At 38.8% G+C, this 24,375-nt stretch overlaps 1 protein-coding gene across 1 annotated transcript; it reads right to left on the bottom strand.

The window, feature by feature from the left end:
- Nucleotides 1–6,059: 6,059 nt before the first annotated feature.
- On the bottom strand, nt 6,060–23,983 carry LOC308391795 (cholesterol 7-desaturase nvd). The gene is made up of 7 exons (XM_080874543.1): nt 22,988–23,983; nt 17,935–18,123; nt 14,139–14,317; nt 11,737–11,862; nt 11,500–11,619; nt 10,545–10,721; nt 6,060–8,617 (listed from the first exon to the last, which is right to left on the bottom strand). The coding sequence occupies exons 1-7, from the start codon at nt 23,391–23,393 to the stop codon at nt 8,456–8,458; spliced, it is 1,359 nt and encodes a 452-aa protein (XP_080730669.1). The 5' UTR covers nt 23,394–23,983; the 3' UTR covers nt 6,060–8,455.
- Nucleotides 23,984–24,375: the final 392 nt, after the last annotated feature.

Genomic DNA, 24,375 nt, shown 5'->3' with positions numbered 1-24,375 from the left:
CAACATTTTGGTCTCTTTGCATTTCTCTAGCCCAGTTTGACTTTAAAATCCTTCTACTGCGCAAAGTCTTGAATGATGAGACCTCATCATGTCTTAGAGTCATCATAGCAAATAGCAGGCAGAGCCTTCAGGTATCATGTCTCCTTCTGTGGAACCAGCATCCAGTTTGGGTTCAGGAGAAAGACCCTCTCTGCTTTTAAGATTAGACTTGAGCTTGTTTATGCTGCTACAGGCTCGGGCTGCTGGGTGACTTTCCATGATACACCGAGCATTTCTTCTCTACTCCCACGTTTTAGTGCGTATGCATTTATCTGCCACTATTGCATGTCATTCAATTCTATCTGCTCTCTCCTGCAGTTTGCATTTTACCCAGTCTGTTGCTCGTGGTCAGCCTGTGTGCTGTCCCTTTTTTTCCTTTTCCTTTTCCCCTCACCCACCAACCACAGCAGATGGCTGCCCCTCCCAGAGCCAGAGGTCTGTGCCTGTGCTTGCTTGTAGAGAATTGACTGATCCTTGGGGTTTTCTCTCTAATATTGTTTGTTGGTTTTTAAAATAAGTTTAAAGGGCGGTATGTATCAAGGTCCATATAAATACCATGACCCAAGGATTCACAGTAGCCTTTTTAATGACATGATTAGTGTTACAATCTTTACCTGTTAGTGGTTTTATTGTTGTGGATGATAGGTGTATGTACACCCACATAAGTCTTTACACTGCTGTACACACAAAGCAGTACTCTGAACGAATTTGAAACATGTTTCTTCATCACACTATTCCCAGTTGCTATTCAGTTCACACAACTTTCATAACAACATTAATCTTTAAAGAACAGGAGCTCAATGTATATATGTTTTATAAAATATAGGATGTTTTTCAAATTAAAATCCTTTGGGTTTCCCAAAATCCAAAAATCTTTAGTTATTACTGAACAGTGACACATTTTTAACAAAAATAGTGGCAAAAAAAAAAAATAACCACAAAAAAATGACTGGAGGCAGAGGAAGGAAACATCCCCATAGGTAACAAATCAATACCGTAGCTCCAAAGGGAGAAATCTTTTTGTAGTCATAAACCTTTCAAGAAAAGAGAATTACTATGAATTATTGACAAACTAGTGTGTTAGAGTCCAGGATTTTTGGTACATAGTGTCCCTCTGGAGCTCAGCCTGGACAGATCCATTTTCAGACATCGTTTTCCAAATTGAGGCGAGTAAACAAAAAGCCTGACCGCATACTGCTTTCAGTGTGTCTGCCACATATTTAAGAGCAAATGATCAAAGCACTGACAATTGAAAGAAACAATAACGTTGAACAAAACATCTAATGATTATTCTTCCAGTCTTGGTGTTGCTGCCACAGCCAGTTACTGTTAATCTCACCACTTATTGTACGGCCCTGATGGCATGAAGGCCTCTTATTAGATGAACCCTCCTGTGTCTCTTTTCCAGCCCACTCATCCACAATGCTAACACATCAATAAAGCCGGACAAGTCTGCTCTGCAGCAATTATATAACAAGTTGTTTTGTGTGTTGCTGGAGCAGCTCAACACAGTTTCATAAAGACTCCCCAGCTCAGCGAGGCCATTGCAAGAAGTGCATGCAGCCAAGCACACAAAGAGCATCACAGGCGTTTAAACATAGTATGAAGCTTTCCTCACATATGTGAAAATCCACGTGGAAGTGTACGCACATGTACACACTCCCCGAGTTCACACTTTAAGCCACCCACCCACACAGATGTAACACAGACCCATACAACACCAACACTGTCCTCTGCACTGTGAGGAAAGGATATTTTGTGCGTATATGGGTGTGTGTATGTGTCTGTTTTAAAGCCAGAATGAAACAAAAATGCTTATTATTAAAATCACACGAATACACGAAAGGAGTTACAGGAGGACAACTACTGCTAAATAAATAAATAAATATTTAATTAGATGCAACAAATATAACAGTAAAATAAATTAGGCATCAATTAAAATAAAATGTGACATATGTTGATATCCCTTATTCATTTTTATTTTTCATTAAATGTTCTACTTATTTACCTTCCCACTTCATTTTCATTTATGTATGAGAGTAAAATACAAAGTGAATATGCAAAGTAAAATACTCTGCAAAGGTCTTGAGTCACCTCTTATTTCTGTATATTTTGCAAGTAAAATGGGAAATAGGTGCAGCAGCTTATTGAAACGTGCAAATGTACATGGAAATACAGTTTACAAGGGAAAGACACAGGTTGTACAATTCTAACAAGTTCGAAAATACATTGAAGGACATTCAAAGCTCTTCTCTGGGTATTGGCTGCCTTGTCAGGACACTGCTTCAAAAATGTCGAGCTCCAGCCACTGGGGAGGCCAATCCATGACCAATTCAGTGATCCGAGTTTGGGATCATTGTCATGTTGAAAAATGAAGCTGTTGCCAATCTGACACTTTCTAGATGGTATTTCCCACAATTCAACCAAGCAAATATATGAATCAACACTTAAAATAACAGAAAACCCAGTCAAAATCTCAAACTCAATAATACAACAAAGAACTAAAAATGACACCAAATCCAGGACCATCTTCAGCCACTTACAGCCGCGCTTATGAGAATAAAACCTTTCTTGCTATAGTGTCATCTATACTCGCGTTATATCTTCAAAGTGCTTTTAAATGACAAATCTCTCATTTATGAAACCCATAAAGAGGAAATGAAGCGGAAGACAGAAACCGATGTCGCACTTGAACTCCTACATGCTTTAGCGCATGACTCCGTGTGGCAGTGTTTCACGAGAGCATTTTTCAGAACACATTTGCTCTGACGTGAACATGTCGAAGCTGAATGCTGCGAAGAACCATAAATGAGAAGTGATGGAGCAGCATTTTGCAGAACACAATTGTCTGTAGAAGTTGGACGCTTTTAATATGGCGCCCACATTATCTGATTGAAGCGAGACGTGAAATAGGTCCTGCTCTGATGTTTCTTTGATATAAACAGAGCCAGTGAGGCCTTTGAAATGGGTCGCCTAAATGAGTCATCTGCAGATGGATGCTTGCCTATCTGATGCGTTTCTCATGTAGTGTGAAGTCCTTGCATAAATTATAGATGTGTGAGCCCACTCGGTGCTCGCTCGCTTGTCCTGATGCCGAGCTGAAGCATTGATGCTGCAGAGAACACAGAGACTCTTACGAATTTTAGATTCCAGCTCTGCTCCTAACATGCTGCAAAGCCCTGTGTGAGGGCTCAGAGTTGGATCGATATGGATCAATGTTTTTGTTACACATTAGAGAGGCCTGCTTGCTCCAAATTTGTGATTCTAAAACGGAGACAGTCCACCAAGTCAGGAGAGAATCGGGATAAGGAAAACAAGCATTCATGTTATTACAGACTCAAGAGAAGAAAGAGATATGCTATTTCATGTAAATTATAAGGAAAAACACATCAATCAAGGGAAAACTTTATTACATGATAATACATTTTGAAGCAGGTGACACTATCTGTCAAGCTATCCATTGTGGTAAAGCCCTTATGATTAAAAGGAGTAGCCGAAAGTAGCTTTTTATAACATTTGACATCATTTGAGAACTGTATTTTGGCTGACACCCAAAGAGGATAGCAATTTGTAATCATGGCCAAATCTTATTGATGTGCCACCCACCTAAAAATTACTGCATAACAAGTATCTTCCCACATGACAAGGACTCCTTTCAACCTCCTGCAGCCCAGCCAAAGACTGCATGCACAAATCTTCTACACATTTCATTATATCAGTGCCCATGAATATGAGGCAGACAAAGTGCTTAAAGTGTACAGAATAAAGCACTTTATGAATCTATGATCGAATGAGGCTTGTAGTCTAGATTACTTTGAGTGGTGACCGTAGAAAAGCTCCATTTAACTGCCAGTCCAGTCCATTACAGCACACCCCCAGATGCCCTCTGTCCATGTTTCAGTGGGTCAAAGCCATTTCAGGAGGCAGCCTGACATTTTCCACTGTTTGAAATGTTATGAAAAAATACCAGGTAATGGAAACTGTGAAAGTCAGGACACGATAGGGAAGTTAAAAAAAATGTTAGGATAAAAGTACAAAGTTTAAAAAAAACAAAGTTGGGTGGACAAACTTTTGCACATCACAACTGATGTTTGAAACACCGACTGCTGCAAGGTTTTATTTTGTTTTTTAACAGTTCACTTGAAAAATCAAGATAATACACACATTTTCCACAGATACATAGAAACAAATCTTTGAGTGCAAGTACATCTACTACAAAGCATAATAATAAAAAGAAAAGAAAAACAGGCTTAAATTGTAGGGACAGGTTTCCTTCATGTGCAGTTGGAAAGGAGATCAAGCTGGGTTTTTTGTTGCTAATAATATGCAGCAGTAACAGCACAGAACATCCTAGATGTTGTAATGAGAAATAGGTCAATATGAGACCCAGAAAGATAAGATAGGAGTTTTGATTCAAAGTCAAACCTCTGTTATCTGTAGCACCAAATCCTGCAAAGCTGTGTCACTCTTCAAAGAAAACAAGAGTCAGGAGGTTGACAAGCTGACAGCAGATTGGATGCTTTCAGTTTTAGAGATATTTTAAATGTGGCGTAAGATGAACTATTACAGTGGTAAAACGTAATTCTTCATGCAGACCTCCAGTTGACATTATTTAGGAGTCAAGTGAACTTGTGCCATCTATAAATTGGAAATCTATTTAGAATAAAGAGCTGTGCACCATGAATTTGAAGACAATAAGTGAGGTTTATCAATCAACAGGAACAGGTGACATCTGAAATCTGGAGAAGAAAAGATAAATGTCCATGCTCCCTCGTTAATGTGGGAAAAGCCAGAGGAATATATTTCAAATGTCAATCAAAGCGCATGAGAAATATCTCACTGCCAGGTCACACTTAGAACTCATTCATCTAAAATATGGACAGCATTTTAAGTGGGAGGACCATGTACAGAAAACAGCCCAGCATTACCAGTAGGAGGAGCAGGAAGCACAGGAAGTACCTGGCTCTCAGTACTTCAACCAGACAGGAAGGGTTACAGCAGTATCCGCATATATTTCTGCATGTGTCAGCCTCCAGCTGCCTCTCCAGAGTGAAACAACATAACAGTGGTGCTGGCGCAGGCTGAAGTTCAGGACCTGAACTGATGCTGAGGGCCAGTCCGGGTTCATATGTGCCGTGACTGTAAGACTCCTCCTGAAGTCTCCAAATCTCCCACTCAGGGAAAGGGGTGGTCTGTCGACAGAAGGGGCACTGAAGCCGGCTGGTGTCCTTGGCCCGGCTCATGATGGCATCTGTACAGCGGTGACATATTTTGTGGTTGCAGTTGAGTAAGGTGACACTGTGATCGCCGCGCGAGTCGAACAGCTCGCTGCAGATGGGGCACTCGTGCCGACTGCTGTCACTGCACAAACTCCTGACACTTTCACTGCAGCCTGGCTGATCCCTGCCAGCCAATTCCAGCTCTTGTGGAACAGATGTCTTTTGGTCAGTCCCATCTGTCGCTGTTTGTGCGCCTGCTTTGTGATTCTTGTCACTGCTGTCCTGATGTTTGTACCCAAGCAGAGGCTTTATCACTGAGTCGCTTACATCTTCTGTTTTTTCTCCGTTGGATTTGTATACTTCTCTGAAATAAGCTTCCTCTGTAGATGACTGTTGATCTTCTTCCAGTGTAATAACACCTTCCTCCTCAGTGTCAAACACTTTTGCTTCAGCCATCCTTCATTAATAAGATTTTAATACAGGCAACACAGCTCTAGCACAAAGTCGACTATGGCAAGTCTACTTTCTTCCTGCACTAAGCGGGCCAATTACTGATGTAATGCTTTAGTATAAGGAGAGCAACACAGTTTTCCCACCTCTAACTGAGATAAGAAAAGTACATTCGCAGATAAGGAGTGCTAAGAAATAATGTGCACCTCAGAGAAGTGCCACTGGCCAAGAAGAACAGTGAACATTTCAGCATTATGCTCAATTTAACATACTAACATATTCACTGCAACTGAAAGCTTTTGCCGGTTCACAAATGCATGAGTAAGCACATTAGAGCATAAGGGACAGATTTATTCTTCATATTTATACAAACATCACATCTGCAGATTAGACAGGCACAAAGCACATGTTAAAACTGAGAAGGTAGGAAGCAGTTTATCTGATATTTTAACAACTATTGTGCTTTAACATTGCTGCTTGTTTGCTTTGAAATGTGTCTTCTCTCATCTAATGCAATCCAACAGAAATTAAAAGTGCAGAAAGCCACATCGGCAAATGCAATAAGACATTATTATAACCTTTATACAGTTAAACACCATAGTGTGTAGTAAAGACTCCTCACAGTACTGCAGTCATCAGTGATTACATTGGGAACATATGCCCAGATTAATTAAACACCCAAGTGTAATATTCTATATAATATAATAATAATAATATAATATAAGTATAAATATTAGCATTCTATGTATTAGAGCTATCTGCTTTCACAATCTTAAAAAATATCCTAAATTTAATTGAGCATCAGTGTCTTATCACATTAAAACAAATGTGCAGCAGCAAGCATTTGTGACAGTGCATTATAAATTGCAATTATCAAATCACACCGATATGATCACTTCATCATTTGCAATGCATTATATATATGAACAATTATTTTCTTAAAAAAAAACAATGAATATTTCAATGCCTGCTATAATCATGATTTGCATATCAACAAAGAATCACATGAGCCCATGTAGGTGGAAAAGGTCAGAGCTGCTTGCAGAGCTCCATTTCACCTCCGTGTGTTTGTCTAACAGCTGTTTGTTGTCCTCTTCTCTCTCACTGAAAAAAATGACTGCATGCTAACTGTCCAGGAATAAACAACAAGCAGCAGTTCTGGCACGAGCATTTAGTAGGTGTAAGGTTTTCTCAGATGTTTATGGGAACCAAGTCATCATATGAATGACATAATATTTCACAAAACTGGAGTCATAAAGAATCATTTGTAGCCATACAACCAACAAGCAGATGATGACATGGGTCCTACTAAGCAGGACAAGCAGTACCTTGGAAAACTGTGCAAATATGTAGCCAGAGCAAGTAGTGTTGTTTTGAAGGGAAATAGCACACAGACCAAAAACTGATTTGTTTTCAAGCAGCAGCTTCCAAGACAAAGAAATGTAGAACAAAATGTAAAAACCTGCAATTCTGAGCTCCAAAAATAAATAGATTCCCATAGACATTGAAGCTAAAATGCCTGGAGTTATGACACATACTTTTGGCCTGTTGCTAAATTTTATTTTGGTCTCTATCAAATATTCATCTTAATGACAACTGTATGGAGGGTGCAAATATTTTTGTTCTGAGGCTTAATGTTATGCGAACACAGGTGACCATAACTGCTAGATGTCTACCTGGCTTCACCTTAGCTAATTCGAGTCATCTCATCGAACCTCTGATAGTTCAGTTTAATGCTAATGCTAGCAAGGTTGGTTAGCAAGTTGCTTCTATGGACAACACAGGTGTAATGCACACACCTTAAAGTGCTACAAAATAAAGGCAGAAACCTTTTTTTTTTTTAATCAGGCTGTAAACAAGGTTTCAACACAGGAGTCTGTAGGGATTGAATTATGTTTGGAGCCAGCCTCAAGTGGCCACTAGAGGTATTGCAGTTGTTGACACATTGCATTGCCTTCGTCTCCAACTTCAGAGGCTTCCTCTTGGTTGAAAAATAAAATAAAATAAAATAAAATAAGACTTAAAAATTGTTGCATGGTCCTTTTAAGTTGTCGTGTCACACCACTGAAACAAAGAGACTGTTGTCAGCTGGCTGCTGAGTAACCTGAGAAATCATTTAAAAAACAAACACGCCTGCTCTTACACCTGCAGGTCAAACACAGCCAAGGTTGAGTACACATTAAAGATGTAAATTTACAGTGTGAGGCATAAGAGCATAACAGGGGAGAAGAAGTAATAACTGCATTCTGAGGCAGAAGAAGGAAGCCTTTCCTATGATCTCAAACTACAGGCAGACTAAAAAACAACAAAATAGAGAAAGTCCCTTAGTCAAGAGCAAATATTGGGATATCTATGTATATGTTTCACAGTTTATGTTATAGATAGTTGGCCTGGTGCAGAGTAAAACAGTTTTGACAATCAAACAGTCAATAGGGGATTTCTGGTGTCAGGGTATTGGTTGTTTAGATGTTTGTGAAATCTCAGTGGCACTTCAGGCATTTTATAAGGCTGGAAAGTAAAATTACACACATCAAAAATACCCCAAAAAGAGGTCTTTAACAAGACAAGGTTTGAGTCCTTTACAAAAAAATGCATATCTAAATTGCTTAAACTTGCCAGGCTTCTTGGCTCCCCTTTTCATCAGCAACAAATACAAATGATTGGTGAACGCCTTCGTCCAAAGCGTCAGATTAATGTACTCTGACCTGATAATCTCTGCTTAAATCTCCTCTTGTGGTTCGGGGAGGTCAAAAGTCCAACTTGTCACGCTGGTACTGCAGCAGTGGGCTGTTCTCACTGTAGAACTGACTGAACCAGCGCCTGTGTTTTTGGATGGCTGAATCTTCCTTTACAAGAAGAGGCTTGGAGACATACTTCTTATTGTTCCAGATCATCACATCACGCTCAAACTGAAGACAAAACAAAAACAAGAGAGAGTCACGGGACAGCACTAAATATCAAACATAATTATAAGATTTTTATACAGTAAAAGTTTTAAGCCTACTTCAAACATTTTTATTTTTAACAATATCCAACTTGTCCTTGATGATAATGAAGCAGCCCAGCTGAATACAATTTGTAAAGGAACAGATTTTCACTGAAGTATAACAAGAATTAAATAATGAAAACTATACTGGTGTCTTTTTGCATTAAATTACAATACTTTATCAGCAGGGGTTTCTTTGTGAAGTGCTGCTCATTAAATGTCACTCCATAGTAACTCCGTCAGCTGCTGACATTTCAGTGAGAACGCCCTTCCACTGCTGTCAATACCAAGTGGAGAAAAAAAAATTTAATCTAAAAACATAAGCTTGGAACATGAAACTGTGCAATCATCTTCCTTTATCTTGTGTTTGTTTTTAATTAAACTATGTATCTAGCTAATCAAAGTATTTTGTCTGAATATTTTTAGAAAATCTTAATGGAGGACAAGTCTAGACATTTTAAGAACCAGACAACTTTTCCCAAAGTATTTTGAGCCTACTATTATTTCTTGTTAAAGTGCAACTATGTGTCTTTATCACCAAGCTAATTATCAGGTTTAATGAGGATTATTCACACCTTATCCGTGACTGTGGTGTTACTTCTCGTGATAATGTGGAGGCTGAATTTAATCAAAGGCAGAGTGGGAGGTTAATGTGCACAGTGATCTCTCCAAGTTAGAGCAGCACTGGGGTATATCTCACTAATAAATAGCAATAAATTGCAGTTTTGATATATGAAATGAAAGATAAACAACAAAAGTTTAAATGTGATGGAACAAACCAGTGAATAATAGCCCACCCATTGACTAAAAGATGGGGGGGAAACCCTTGTTTGAACAAACTATGGGTGTTAGATGAGAGTAAGTGGGGCATGCAAGGCAAGCAGTGCTTGCCAAGTGAAATCTAGAAAATGGACAATAAAAGTGAACTAAAAGGAAAGCGATCTCTCACCTTACAATTTAGTATTTGGTCCTATAAAGAATCGTTCCTTGTTTGCATCCATCCTGTAAGTTACTGCCATCTTTTGGCCAAAAGTACCTACTGTCTCTGGAAGCTCAACTTAAATATAGTTTCTGTCATTTTCACAGGGGGATTTGTAACCCAGTATCAAAGACTGCAGCTGGGGAAGCTGAGATAGGAGCTGCATTTCACTGATGTGAGATCAGTTATTAGTTCTTATACATTATTATACACATGTCCACACACATGTGAAAACAAGAGGGAACATTTGCTACTAAGCAATCAAAGTGCAGGTAAGTTGTCTCTTATCACTTTGGCTAACATGTGTGACGTAGAGGAAAGTTGAAGATATTAAGGCTCAGTGCAGCAAGATATAGAAGATAATAAAAGTCATCCAGGACAAAATCATTAAAAATCCTATATGTTTTAATCAGCTCCAATCTGTCATGTTAGTGGAACAGTGTTGGATCTGTTTTGTTTTGTGTCTATTTTGGGGGAGGGGATCATCTTCTTTGCTTGCCTTTCAGCAAAAGCCATTATATGATACTGCCTTAAACTTAGTGAGTTAGAGCAGTTCATCTACTATTTGTAAGGTTGGTGGTTGAATCCCTGGTTGCTCCAGTCTGCCTGCCAAAGTAAAATGCTAAAACCTATGTTATTCCTGATGTGTTCATTGGAGTATGAATGTAAGATAGAAAGAACTTTGACATAGAAACAAGTGCTTGTGTTAAAGGGCAAATGAGCCTCAATGAGTTCTCAAGTACAACAGAAAAGTGCCATATAAGAGCCAATCCATTTATCAGATAGATAGATAAGGGTCAAATGATGGCAGCATAAATTATATGTAAACAAGCCTGTGTTATAGTTATCATAAAAGATAATGGTACTGCACCTGAATGCACTCCACTTTGAGGATGAACTTGGGCACCACAGGTGGGATATTAGACTGATAGAAAATGGTGTGAGTGACACACTGCAACAGAGGCTCCACAGGAGTCACACAATGCATGATTACACCCCGGCCCAAGAAAGTTTGGTCAAACAGCAGAAATACTATTCCTGGGCCAACCTGAAAGATAAACATGTAATATTAGCACAATTTAAAGTTTTCAACTTTTCCTGATAAGCATATCTATACACTTAGGGTTCATTCATTTAGTCAGATTCACTAGCAGTTACTGTAGTAAAAATGTATTTTGCATCATTTAACATCAAGCCTTATTTCCAGATAATTAAATGCCAAAAAAGCATCAGTCTGTTCATGAGAAATTAATGCTTGAAAAACACATTTACATGCATGGTTAAGCTCAATAATGCCTGCCTCTCATATTATATTGCTGCCGATCTCCCACTGCTGGCCACAGTAAACATATCCTGCTTCCAACATTTGTGTTGCGTGTAAATGATCCAGCTCCCTCTGCAGCCTTGTGGTTAACCTAGGGAAATTAGTGGTTTCAGGCTACACTTGCATATAATTTTTTTACTCACGCAGCAAGGCAAAAAGTCACACTGTGCTGTGTTTTTTGCTTAAGCAAAAACGACCATTTTTCTCAGGCTGATCAGGCCAGTGATGTTCGACATTAGAGATTACAGGAAGCTTTGTCAAACCCGGTTTTGTTACAATGCCGACAGCAAACTGTACTGTTACTGCACTGTGAAACATAATGTTTATTGTTGAAATGTACTTCTCATCCAATTTAAAAGGACGCTTACAGATCTAGCATGATTTATTTTGGTTATATCTAGTTTGAATAAAATTTATAGACAAGACCAGTGATTTGTGCCAGTTTAATGTACAATCAATCATAGGGAATTGTTTAAAAAATGGCATTCCTGGTGTACTGTACCTGTCTCGCCACAACAGAAACATCCAGAAGAGGCCAGTGGCATCCAAACACTCTAAGTGCATGTTTCACAAACATCTGAGAACAATGCTTGTTAGGCTCTGACTCTGGTTTCCAGTCAACCTTCAAGACACACAGTGAAAAACAGTGTCAAAATCAAAAGTTGCAGGTATAACAGCGAACATATTCACCTTAGTGGATAACGGGAACATCAAATTTAGTGTAGTGTTTCCAGTTTACCTTCCAGTCATGTTGCACAAATTCCCAGATTTTGCTATTGGTGTAACGTAGATCTGCTCCACTGAGCATGCTTGGAGTGTGAAGGTGCGACAAGTGAGCTATGTCCGCTGCATTTTCTGGAATCTCCTACACAGAAGAGAAGACAACTAGTTATTAGCAAAAAAAATAAAATGCTAGCATGTGGTATATTGTTTCTGTCTGTTGATTTCTAAGATACATGTAAAGTCCCTTAAATATATTCAAAGATTGCAAGAAAGAACATGAAAGAACATACTGCATGAAATGCATAAATGCCTTGCTGTCATGTTTTGGCTGTGTGCAGGCAAGAGAAGGACCCAAATGCAAAACTCACTGAGACAAAAATGAACTCAAAACACTGCTTTATTGCAGGCTTGGAAAGGAAACAAAGAACAAATAGAAATTGGGAAAACTACAACTAAATCATACATGAAAACACAGGGCGACTAACACAGCTATGATGGAGTACGTAACACTGACAAAACACAGGGCTTAAATAATGAGCCACAGGAGGAGAGCACAGCTGGGAGTAATTACGCAGGATGAGACAAGGGAAGCAAAACTAGAAACATTAACATAGGACAGACTGTAAAAGTAAAAAAGGAAACACACTGACTGAACTCAAAACATGTAAACTTAGCCGACTGTGGAGACAGAACAACGGCTGTGTCCCAATTCAGGGTCTGCACGCTTGAAGTACGCATTTTAAGTGTGATTACGTCACCGCCACGCAATGACGGCTGTCCCAATTCGAAGTGTACTTCAAATGCATACTTCAAATGCGCCGTCGATTTCCCCAAATATCAAGTGTGGTCCGGTGCACGCTTCGTGGTCCCATATATCCCACAATTCATAGCGCGGCGGTGGGTGTGGATAATTTTGCCGCAAAATACGGCAGAAGGGAGCGGCCTAAGAGTGAACTGTCAATAGTAAGTACTCAATATGACGTCACTTATTTATGTGCGAATGTTTAATAACGAAGAACATTAAAACATTGCTGTTGCCCACATGTCGGCAAAGTTATGTGACATTAGTGATGTTTGTACTTTCAGCCTCTATATATATATATATATATATATATATATATATATACATATATATATATATATATATATATATATATATATATATATATATATATATATATATATCATAATAATGTGACAATACTATAATATTGGTCATATTATATTTACATTACTACAGTGAGATGACTTTAGTCTCATGAACAACAAGAGCTAATTGTTATTTACTAACTACTCTTGAACTGACTGTTCAGTACAGAAATGAAGCCCAACAATCATGTTTTACAGTCCCGTGGTCTCAGCCTCAGATACTCAACTAATCAAAGTTATGTCATGACAAAAATGAATCACCAACAAAACATTTTTTCTCCTTCATTTATGTCATACTATCTTGCGTTTCTTGCGGTTAGTATCATGGTTGCTAGGCAACCTGAACAGCGCAACGAAGGCCAGACCGTCCCATTTCACAAGCCTCTCACTTCCGCACTACTCGTACTTATAGTACGCACTGTACGTAGTACGCGTAGTGCGCGTACTTCAAGCGTGCAGATCCTGAATTGGGACACAGCCATAGAGACGTGAAACATGGGACAGAAAGGCACAGTAGACATAATGACGCCACAGGGGAAGAGTAAAACAAAACACAGAAGCACAGGACCTCTTTCAAAATAAAATAGGAAACAATGAAACACTGACATGACTACATGAACTTAACAACATAAGAAACAGACGTGAAACACATAAAGGATAAGGGAGACTTAACACAAGGGTTGAAAACACAAGGGGAATATAATAAGCAAATGAACATAGAAAACCTAATGAGCTTAAACATACACTATAAACATCAAAATGAACTAAAACCCAAAACGCTGGGTCATAAGACCCAGGATCGTGACACCTTAGTATACTCTAGAGATATCTTAGTATTAGCACAAGTGTTGTTTTAGGGAGATGAAAAGCTTGTAGCTTTGCTTCTGATCAGAACCAATCTGAATAAATATCAACAATGCATGGTTCATTGCAGTGTGTGAGGAGTGACCATGAAAAGGAAACTGATGCTAAATTGAAGGTAACTGATGTACGGATGGATATAGAAACACTACCCTAAAGACAGTGTACACTACTGACATACAAATCATTAGAAGATAGATTAGTTTTTTGTCACAACATACATTTTATTTATAGAGTGACTTGGAATTCCTTATGGAAGCTTGCTTCTGCCACTGAAAAACATTATGTCATTATATTTTTAATATCTTTATATCTTTTTGTCACCTATCTCTAATAGGTGACAAACAGAGAAGATACAAGAGAAGATACAAGTTTCCATACATTTCCACTCAGATGTATGAACCATACCTGTATATGAGCATTAATAAAATGCTCAGTTCTCCCCCGATAGACCCACTCATCATTTGTGATCTCCGGCTGCTCAGGGACAATCCACTGAGGTCCTTCTCCATCACAGTGAAACCAAACCAAGATTTGCTTGTTGACCTCACAGCTGGGCCAGCTGCGCACGCTGGCAAAATCAGGCACTGATGGACAAATGAAACCCCAGACTAAATCACAACCCCTTTAACCCTCTACTGCATGACTTTTTAATTTTGGGGGAAAAAAATATTTCTCCCTATTTTGGGGGAGCTTTAGGATCCCTAATAATATATCAATCATAAAATTTGACACCCTGCCCCCCCCTAAACAGATATTAGTTTGTTGCTTCAAGGCAACACTGTGCAACAAAGGTAGTAAAATGCCAAGTTATTCTATAATAAGTTGTATTAGTACAACAAGGATGAACACATAAATAAACAATGTAAACATTTCACAAAACAATAAAACACCAAAATACATCCAACATTTGACCCTAACCCCATGCACGTGCGCGCGCGCACACACGTTGTGTTTCCATCACTTTTGGGGACGTTACATTAACTTACATTAATTTCCTGGACACTTATCCTGACTCTACCCATCACAAGTCCCTGCCTGAACCTTACCCTAACCCTGACTCAAGCCTTCACCCTAAAATTGAATGATTTACCTTGCAATTTGTCCCCATAAAGTAGGCGAGACCTCACAATATGAGTGTGTAAACAAATTTGTGTCCCCACAACAATAAGTAATACATGACCACACACACTGACACCCACACAGCAATATTGGTATGGCAGGGATCAGGCCCACACAATATGCTTACACATGGCCCACATACCGCAAAGAATGACGGCCCTTTGGTGGCCCAGACCTAGTTTGCCAGAGGTGGCCCACACATGGGCCAGCACAAGGCCAGTTTCAGACACCCTGGTCGTTCTGTGCTGGCCCATGTGTGGATTACCTCTGGCAAACCTGATCTGGGCCACCAAAGGGCCGTTATTCATTGCGGTATGTGGGCCATCTGTAGGTGATGTGCAGCCACGGGCCAGTTGTAGACACACTGCTGGCCCTGTGCTGGCCCAGAACGGTTTCAGCTCTGGCCCCAGATGTCAGCATAATGTGTACCTTAATCAAGCCATGCAATAACAACATGTGCCAGAACATGCAAAACAGTGCAAAAGTAACATGCCGAAACTCTGTTCAGATAGTGAATGGACTGATTTTTATGTAGCGCTTTTCTACTCTCCCAGATTACTCAAAGTGCCGGCTTGATACCAGATCCTGGCCAGACCTGCTTACTATGTGGGCACTAACACACACACAGACAGTTACTTTACCAACTGACCACTGACCCCTGAGCTCCTAAGTGTCCCTCAAACCTCATTCAGGGATCCACTCCTCTACTTCACTGTCACTCCCTGAAAGCTCACTGTCCTCACTTTCTGAGGACAGAAAGTGCACATTCCCTTGGTTTCCTTGCATAAAAAGTTTTTACATCCATGTCCTGTAATTATGAGTAGATTGTAAAGTAAAAAACATTGACTATGATCATATAAATGCACACAAACACATCTCTACACACATATCCAAATGCATTATATTGCCTGAAAAAAATTGGGCTAACTGCGCAGTGTTGCCTTGAGGCAACGAATGAAAATGAACAGTTTTACAGTATAAATAGATTTAAAAAAGTAGAACAAACAATCAAATATGCTTCTTAACATATTCATGCACATACAAGTATATTTTAATATACATTTATTTCACTATAAACATGTAAAATAGTGATCTTTATCTTGCCTCCTAATGGAGATGTCTCTCATGTAGTGCAGCTTGCAGAAAGGGGCCCTACCCCCCCAAATCAAAGTCACACCTCCTTCAACTCATCATTTTCTTGGAAAGAGATGTGCCTGGTAGCATTGTTTGAAAAAAAAAAGTTTTTTTTTCTTTTTGAAGGGCCACCGTAAGGCATGTAAATGTGGTTTGTTGCCTCAGGGCAACGCTATGCAGTAGAGGGTTAATCAAGATTTACTCTATTCTGTACACCCATGTAGGGCTGCTCAATTAATCGAATTTTAATCATGATTACGATCTGGGCTTTCAACGATCATTAAAAATGACTGAGCCGATTATTAGCCCCTCCCTCATGCTTTACTCTCGTGCTGCTCCATGTGGCAAATCAAGCGCACTGCTCTGCATTTCGAACACGCGTCACAACAATTAAGAGGACCCGAGGGAAGCTCGGAAAGCTAAGCAGAAGTTATTTGGAGAGGAGTGGACTGCCGTTGGTTGAAAAGAGAGGTAAAAAAAAAAAACTTAAGTGGTGTGGAAACATTATGGCTTCGCGGAGTCAGACGTGGATCAAGTAGACACAGTGTGTAAACTTTGCTATGGTGCCGTAGCTGCACCACAGAGCAACACTGCAAAGTTCACATTTTTCATTTATTTCTTATATTGCAAACATTTGCGCTGTTATCAGTATTTGCACACTATTTTATATTATTTTTTAAAGTCATTATTCAATACATTGTTATTGTTAAACCTTTAAAGCCGGTCAGAGCAGCATGCTCATTTTGTGTAACTATTTTTAAATCCCTGTAGAACCTGAACGCTAAGCTAGCACAATAAATTTTTTTCCATATGAAACCAGAGGAGTTGTACGTACTTCTTATGCCATCAGCTTGTCCTCGGTCACGGTTTCCTTCCACATATAGCTTTGCAAAAATAGCATAAAAAGAGCTTGCAGGAACAAAAACATAATATTCCAGAAACACGCTTTGACGATCCGATCATGAACTTCCCACATTGAACAAGACGCCAACGCGAACTATCGCAAGTGACGTCGTTTTTGCGGAAAATGTAGTTTTTTACTTGTAGGCCTTAGAACTCGAATTGCACTGCTGGAAATAGTTTATTTTGATGCACATGCACATTCTTTGCAAATTTGCATCATAGGATTGTTTTTTTGTTTTTCCTGCAGTATATAAAAATTGCTGTATCTCCAAAAATAAAACTATGAAGACACTCAAAATAAATTTCCTGTTGTTGTAAACTATTTTTTGCAACTTTTTTGTATTTAAAGTTTTGAGGGATAAACCTCTTAAATTTCTCCAAGTAGAAATATATGTAAAAACAAAAACGATTTTCAATTTTTTTGTAGTTTATTGCACTTTTTTGCAATTAATGTAGTTACTATGGACTTAATGCATACACATTTTTAAAATATGGGCTATAACAGTTGTATTGATGTATAGCAACTTGAAATGCTCCCACAAATGGCACTACAGCATGTAAAAAAATAATATAAGCTCTGGCGGACGAAATAAATATCGTCAAATAATCGTGATCTCAATTTCAGTGAAAATAATCGTGATTATCATTTTTGCCATAATCGAGCAGCCCTACACCCATGTCAGTTAACATCTGACCAATAACATCCAATAACCAATAATCATAACCAATCCAATCCAATCCAATAACTAATAACTGACCAATAACATCTGACCCTGGTCTGTTTACTTCTAAGTTTATATAATATTTTAAGCCATTGGCTAAGCATATTCATGCACATCTGAAGATTAAACTGCCATCAGTTTCAGATTTGGACCTAATATTTATGAAGGCTTTAAATGTCTTCTCATTACAAATCGCAATGAAATGTTCAGTAACTTGCTTTCTTTATGTAGGTTTTCTAAAATAGTGATTTTTGTTTCTTAGCGAGCATATTATCCAAACATTCAAGGTTACTTAGAACTGTGACATAACAATATTATAATACCTTTTTCTGCATAGGGAATCTTCACACATACACCATTATCCCCCTGAAACTGCCATCCATGAAATGGACACTCGATGCAGTTCCCAAACACCCGTCCACCCACAGCAAGGTTGGCACCCAGGTGAGGGCAGTAGGCATCCACCACATAGGCCTTTCCATCGTGACCCCGAAACACTGCCACCTGCTCACCTATGATTATAAGCAGAGAAAGGTTTTAATACTGGGTTTGTGAACTGTCACTAATGGGCCATAGTGGATAACAGTACTGTGCAAACTGTAGTTTTTGTACAGTTTTATCCAAACCAGACCAGTGTTTGCATATTTATTGTACAGTTCAAGAGAAAGGAAAAACAAACGTGCATTCTTTGCAGCATATTCCCTTTTCCCCGCTTCTTAGTATGTTCCTTAGTGCCCTACTTGGAGCAATATAGCTAATTATAGACAGCACTTATTAACGAAGAAACACACAAATTTTCCAAGAAACAACCCAACCCATACACAGAATTAGTAATTATTATGCCAGATTTTACATTTTATAATGCACAACTTTGTGTTTCTTAAATTATTCCATTAACAATTAATGCCACCCATAGAAGATTTGTATGATCTTTGAAATGATTCTGATGAGCTTTATTTTGTTTGTTGAAACAAAATCAAATGCAGTTGCATCAGAATTACTGCGGCACAAAATTTTAAATGGAACGGTGCACACCTATTATGGTCAAATGGCGTTCCTAGTGGAGGTCTTCTTGGAAAGTGCTTCCTGTGGTGCATGTCTAAATTGACACAAGATCAGAAGATCTCTTCCTACTGTCTTTGCTGGATTTTTAGCTGAGCTTTCGATCTGTCGTGCTCAGACAGCACTCAGGTTGGTGCAAGCTGAGCAACTGTAGTATAGAGTGACAGCTGAGCAAGCTCTACTAGTGATTAGTCAGGGTACTAAAAGAATCTGAGACACCAAATAATCCAGATGAAGGGTGACACAGCACTGCACTGCTGCCCCCAGACTGTTGGGAGAGCAGAATTTAACGACACTACAGAGAACTGCACGGGGGAAAAGACACACTCAGCAGAATTTAATATGTGAATGCATTACTGCAGAGAAAAGTTAGGAGGGAGACACAGCAGGATGCAGATCCTGAATGGGTGCCAATCTTTTTTTGGGTCAAAAGAATTTGGGGGAGTAAAATGTCAGGGGCTACAGGGAGAACTGAACCTAGAAGATATAGTGAGGAAGAAAGCGGAAAAGAGAAGTTAGAAAAATAAAATATATCCAGTGTGAATTATGGGTAGAGAAATGTGTATGTTATCTAGAGAAAAACAATCTGTATGCTTCTTATTATGTTTTCCAACATGCTGACACACCCTGGTGGGTTTCTGGCAACTTCTCAAATTGGCAACCACTGCTCTGCATCACACTTGCAGTGTGTAGGAGGTCTAATAACCTGCCACACTTGTACTCACAGTAAGATTCCCAACGTGTAGAAAAACCAATCAGTCAACATGCATCTACTTGAGAAAACTTTTAGCTACAAAACCTTTCAATTGCTTATCTTTTTTTAGCATATATACTTTCCAAATTCTCTTCAAAGCCTCTTTCACTCGTTACCTCCAGCTTTTTGATATCTTTATGTTTGCAAACCTTGCAACCTTGCAATTGCTTCTTTTTCTTATGTTATAGACATGAAAAAAATGTGTTTTTGTTTTTTAAAGATGATTTAAATGTACCAGATAGTGTTGGTTGTTGTTGTTTGTTTTTCGAAATAAAGGCACCCAGTTAATCAAATGAAATGAAATATTTTCAAAATAAACCTCAAGGCAGCTTTAGGGAATCAGCATATCTGAAGCTATAGTTATATCATTCAAATATCAAAATATGGAGCTCCTTATGACATGTGAGCTTTCAATGTGTGTTTTCAAAACAAAATGTTTTCAAAATACTGTTTTTAAAAATATTGCCTTTTTTTACTATACTATACAGTTTAAAATGTTTTATTTTTATTTTCAACTGTCATGATTGTTTTCATGTATTTTCCAGTGAAACATAAAAGTTCATTCCCTTTTTTGAAGGAATGCCATTCAACTCAGTTATTTTCATTTTGTTTTTGTGCAACAACTTTTTCAAATTTGTGCTTTACCTGGATTAATTCTAATGATCTTTTTAGCAATGCAATGCATTTAAGTTGGTTCAGCAAATTGACTTGGGATTTAAGTATTCTAGCAATACAAGCTAATGCGATGGAAATGCATCTTGTAGTTTGTAACGTGATTCTCTGTTATGGACAGGGTTAAAAAATAATTGCACAGTCACAACGTGTTTGATCATTTCTGATATTGGTGTTATGGTATCCCTTTTAGTTACTAGTCCCATAAACATATACAGAGTGCCAGTCATAGAAACTATGATGTCAGTTCACTTTTGGGTGCAGTTCAACTAGAGGCGACACTCTCTTCTGATAAAACATGTTTACAAAGGATAAATATAACAGATGTAAGGGGATTAGTTAAATCACAGCAGACAGCATTGGAATGTATAAAATGTCTGTGGTGGTTGATATCAGGTGGTGTTTCAAATTGGCGTGAAATGAAAATAGTAGCTGCTATAACGTGGCTTTGTTATGGTGCTGATTTTTTTTTTTTACTTTCTAGTTTCTAGAGGGAGAAATAAATCTGAATCTCATTTAAATATGAGATTCCAGCTTTATTCCTCCCTCTTTGTTTCCTAGCTTCATTGTTTTCTTGGCCTTAGTGTGTTTCCACGTTTAGGTTTCAAGTTGTTGTAGTTTTCAGTTTCCTTTGTACTCTGTGTTTTGCATTTGTTCAATCCTGCCATCAGCCTTTAATAAATAGCTTTCTTTTGTTCATCTCAGTCCGCCTGCCTTCACACTCACGCAGGCCTGGGACATACCTAGCCCTTGAGCACGGTGTATTTCTACAATGCCAAACCCTCATACAAATCTAAAAATGCAATGATCTAGTAAATGAGTCGTTCTATAAATACAGAACGAACAAACAAATGAAAAGGTCTCCACGAACATTAATGAAGATTGCATTAATAAACTACAGCTCCACCTTGATGTGAAGACCAGTAGATTGCTTTGCTAACTCTGATTGTAAGATCCAATAAAATGTATACTGACGTGAAAGGTTGTATTTGGTGAAGTCAGTTGGTGGAGACTTTTGTAGCACAACAGCCTAACTCAACTGTTGTTCGATGATGTTTGCTTTTCCTTTATGAAGGGTGTTGCAGACAGGGCAGGAACACAGGATTACAGTATGTTGCTAACTTGTGTAACTCACTTAAAGAGCAATTGATGAAAAGATGACTGTTATTTACAACTGTGAGCTGAATCCACAAGAGCAAGTCTCACTTTTTACCGGTGGATATCTTTTCCAGGTGTGAAATCCTCTCATACACTGTTTGTTTGTCATTTACTGAAAGCTATGTGACAGAAACCTAAAAAGCCCGACAGGCTCTTTGAAACCCTTTTGAACTCAAACTCAAAGAAACTCTCTGAAGAGATCAAACAGTCCCACCACATATCAACATGAGAAGCACAAATCTGTAAGTGAAACACAACAGCGGTTGAATCAATACACATAAACTTTAGGCCATCAGTGATGAGACCGTCTTGTTGTTGATCACAGAAAAACCTGATGCAGGAGATCAAAGGGGTCAGCTAGTGCTCACACATCAAACCTTATCATTAAAGACAGATCTTAATAATAAAATGTGATGTAATAATAAACAAGTGTTGGATTAGAAAAAGAATAAACACTAGATATTCAAATGAAGAGTTCTTGCAAGTTACCAGAATGATAAAAAACAATTATAAAACAAACCTAAGGCTCTAGAAAATGTGCATTCATTAAAGTTTTCTTCTCTAATTCTCTAATCAAGAAAATTATTAACGCATTAATTAATGAAGAAACTAGCTCTTATTTCAAAGCACTAATGTTGCCGTGAAGTAATTAACATCAGTAATGGCAACACTGTGTCTCCAAGGCGCCTTCAAACCAAACATGCAGGTGAAGCTTGAACCTTTGTGTAAAAGAAAAAATGTTACTAAGCACCATAATGCACAACCGTTTTCTTAACAAAGGCCTGGCCAACGTGTTGAAATGCTTTTACATTCCCTGAATTCCAAAAATATTGTAATGTGAGCTTGTTTCGTCTGTCTTGGCAACAGTCCTACCTGGATGAGATAGCAAACATCTGGGTTGCTGGAAAGGTGGCAAACAACTAAAAGGTCTGACAATAATGTTACTTGCTGTGCTTCAATAAGTATCACACTTATTCTTTTACACACCTGAGAATGAAAGTTTAAATAATTCTGTGTCGGGCACTTGTAACACTTACCTGACTGCTTGAAAAGAAATTCAGCTTATCCCTCATGATGGGGGCAAACTGAATTTGGTGCATTTATACTTTACCCCATACTGTACCCCACACTTTCACCATGCACCCAGAAAACAACCAGCAATTTGTTTACTCATTCAAAAATGCAGTTTTGACAAAAAATAACTAACCATTAACAACTATCCATTATTAAAATTATGTCAGCCATAAATTATGTGGAAAAGCCCTGCAGATGGAATTTCTGATATTGTTGAAAGGCATGCATAGCCGAATAAACACCTGTAAAAATAAGCCTACATATAAGCCTACAAAGCTCAGTCTAATCACTCAATCAAACTTTGAGTTAAACTTTAACAGTCACGAAGGGTCATTACATCATTGTCCAATTTCCAAAGTAAGCTGGTGGCACACATTTAATATCCCCCAAACTTTTATTGAACACATATATAGCCTAATTTTAAGTTTACAGCTTTAAATGACTCTTTAACTTGCTGCAACTCTGTTAATAAACACGTTGTCTAGTCAGCCTGCCCGTATACCAGCATCTGATTTATTTATTTTTTGCTAATTACAACTGCTGGTGCTTTTTGTTTCTTTTACTTAGCATTTGCACACCATATACTGTAACGTAACTGTGTTTCTTCTGTTATTCCCTGTTAAGAGCAGTGATCCAACCACCACTATGCATCGTACCTAGAATAGACACACTTTTGACCTCGCCCCTCTGCAGCATGTGTGAGTCCAGGACTCGGTACCAGCCGTTTGGGTAAACCGGTGGGAGCTCCCCGATTTTCCTCCTGCGCCTGGCGTCGTTGGCTGCCTGCGCTTTGGTGCGACCGTCCTCCTCGACGTATCCCACGTCTTCGGGCGACCTGAGCAGTTCCAGAGGACTGAAGAGCTGCCGGTACAGCCAGCCTATAGCGAAGAAAAGAACACCGACGGAGAAGCAAAAGAAGGCCCGGGCTGGGGCACCGCGTAAGCCCATTTCGCTCCATATCGGGTACCAGCTGCCCACAGAGCCCAGCGGATCTCCACCTTGTGTGATAAGCATTGCACCCACTCCCAGCCCGATGACGGCAGCTGCCTTCGCGTTGGACATGTCTGAGTCTCTAACTTGCAGACTGTCACGGTCACTTTATAACGAACACCGGGCACTTTGGACACAGACCAACATTTTTTTTTAAGCCACACCCGGGCCGACTACAGTGTACATAAACGCAGAAGTGGGATGGCCATTTCATAGTGAAATCGACTTTCTCTCTTGAGGACTAATGTTTAACATTAAATCCTTCAATCCTTTTTTATGTTTGGCGTGTAGATGAGAAAATTACACACACACACACACACACACACACACACACATACTCGCTTAAGTCCCGTTTGGGGTCGCATATCTTAACTCCCCCCCTTTGGGGACACCACTTTCTGTATGGTTTAGAAGCAAGCTGGCAACTCAGTTTTACTCCTCCAAGACCACAGAAATAAAAAATCACTTGAGATTTTAATTTTAAGCAACTTTTGTCCAGACAGTATTTTTACCTTCCCATTGGGGACTTGGAATGTTTAATGTCCCCTTTGGGGTCTTCAGCGATACACAGATAAAAAAAACTATTTTATGCCACTTTTGGGGACCTTACTTCCATTTGGGGTCTTCGGCGACACACACATACACAAACTATTTTATGCCACTTTTGGGGACCTCACTTCCATTCGGGGTCTTCAGCAATACACACATACACAAGTTATTTTATGTCAGTTTTGGGGACCATACTTCCCTTAAAGGCAATTCCTTCAAAGTACAATGTAATGTTAACTACCCAATCTAACAATAATATAAACAATAATTAAGGTCTCTATTTATCTTGAAGAAATCAAAACTATGTCCAATGTCTCGGCCACAGAACAATTTAAATTTTTGACTGCATTTATTACTACTGTGTTGTTTTGGGAGTTTATATGCACATCATTAATGCAGAGAAACTTGGATAAAAAAAAATCATCTGTACTATTGAGTGTTTGTTACCAGCAAATTGTAAGGCAAGAACTTTGCTTCCAAATATGTTCACTGGGAAGAAGTCCCT

The sequence above is a fragment of the Rhamphochromis sp. 'chilingali' genome, assembly GCF_963969265.1.
Source record: "Rhamphochromis sp. 'chilingali' genome assembly, chromosome: 2".
In the NCBI taxonomy this organism is placed as follows: domain Eukaryota; kingdom Metazoa; phylum Chordata; class Actinopteri; order Cichliformes; family Cichlidae; genus Rhamphochromis; species Rhamphochromis sp. 'chilingali'.
This window is presented reverse-complemented; position numbering and strand designations above follow the sequence as displayed.

What these genes read in the sequence shown, in the direction of transcription:
- LOC308391795 (XM_080874543.1), bottom strand. Translation starts at nt 23,393, where the DNA reads ATGTCCAACGCGAAGGCAGCTGCCGTCATCGGGCTGGGAGTGGGTGCA. An exon ending in CAAAAGTGTGTCTATTCTAG is followed by an intron (nt 18,124 to 22,987) that starts GTACGATGCATA and finishes TTATAATCATAG; the next exon opens with GTGAGCAGGTGGCAGTGTTT. An exon ending in TTATTAATGCTCATATACAG is followed by an intron (nt 11,863 to 14,138) that starts GTATGGTTCATA and finishes TCTTCTGTGTAG; the next exon opens with GAGATTCCAGAAAATGCAGC.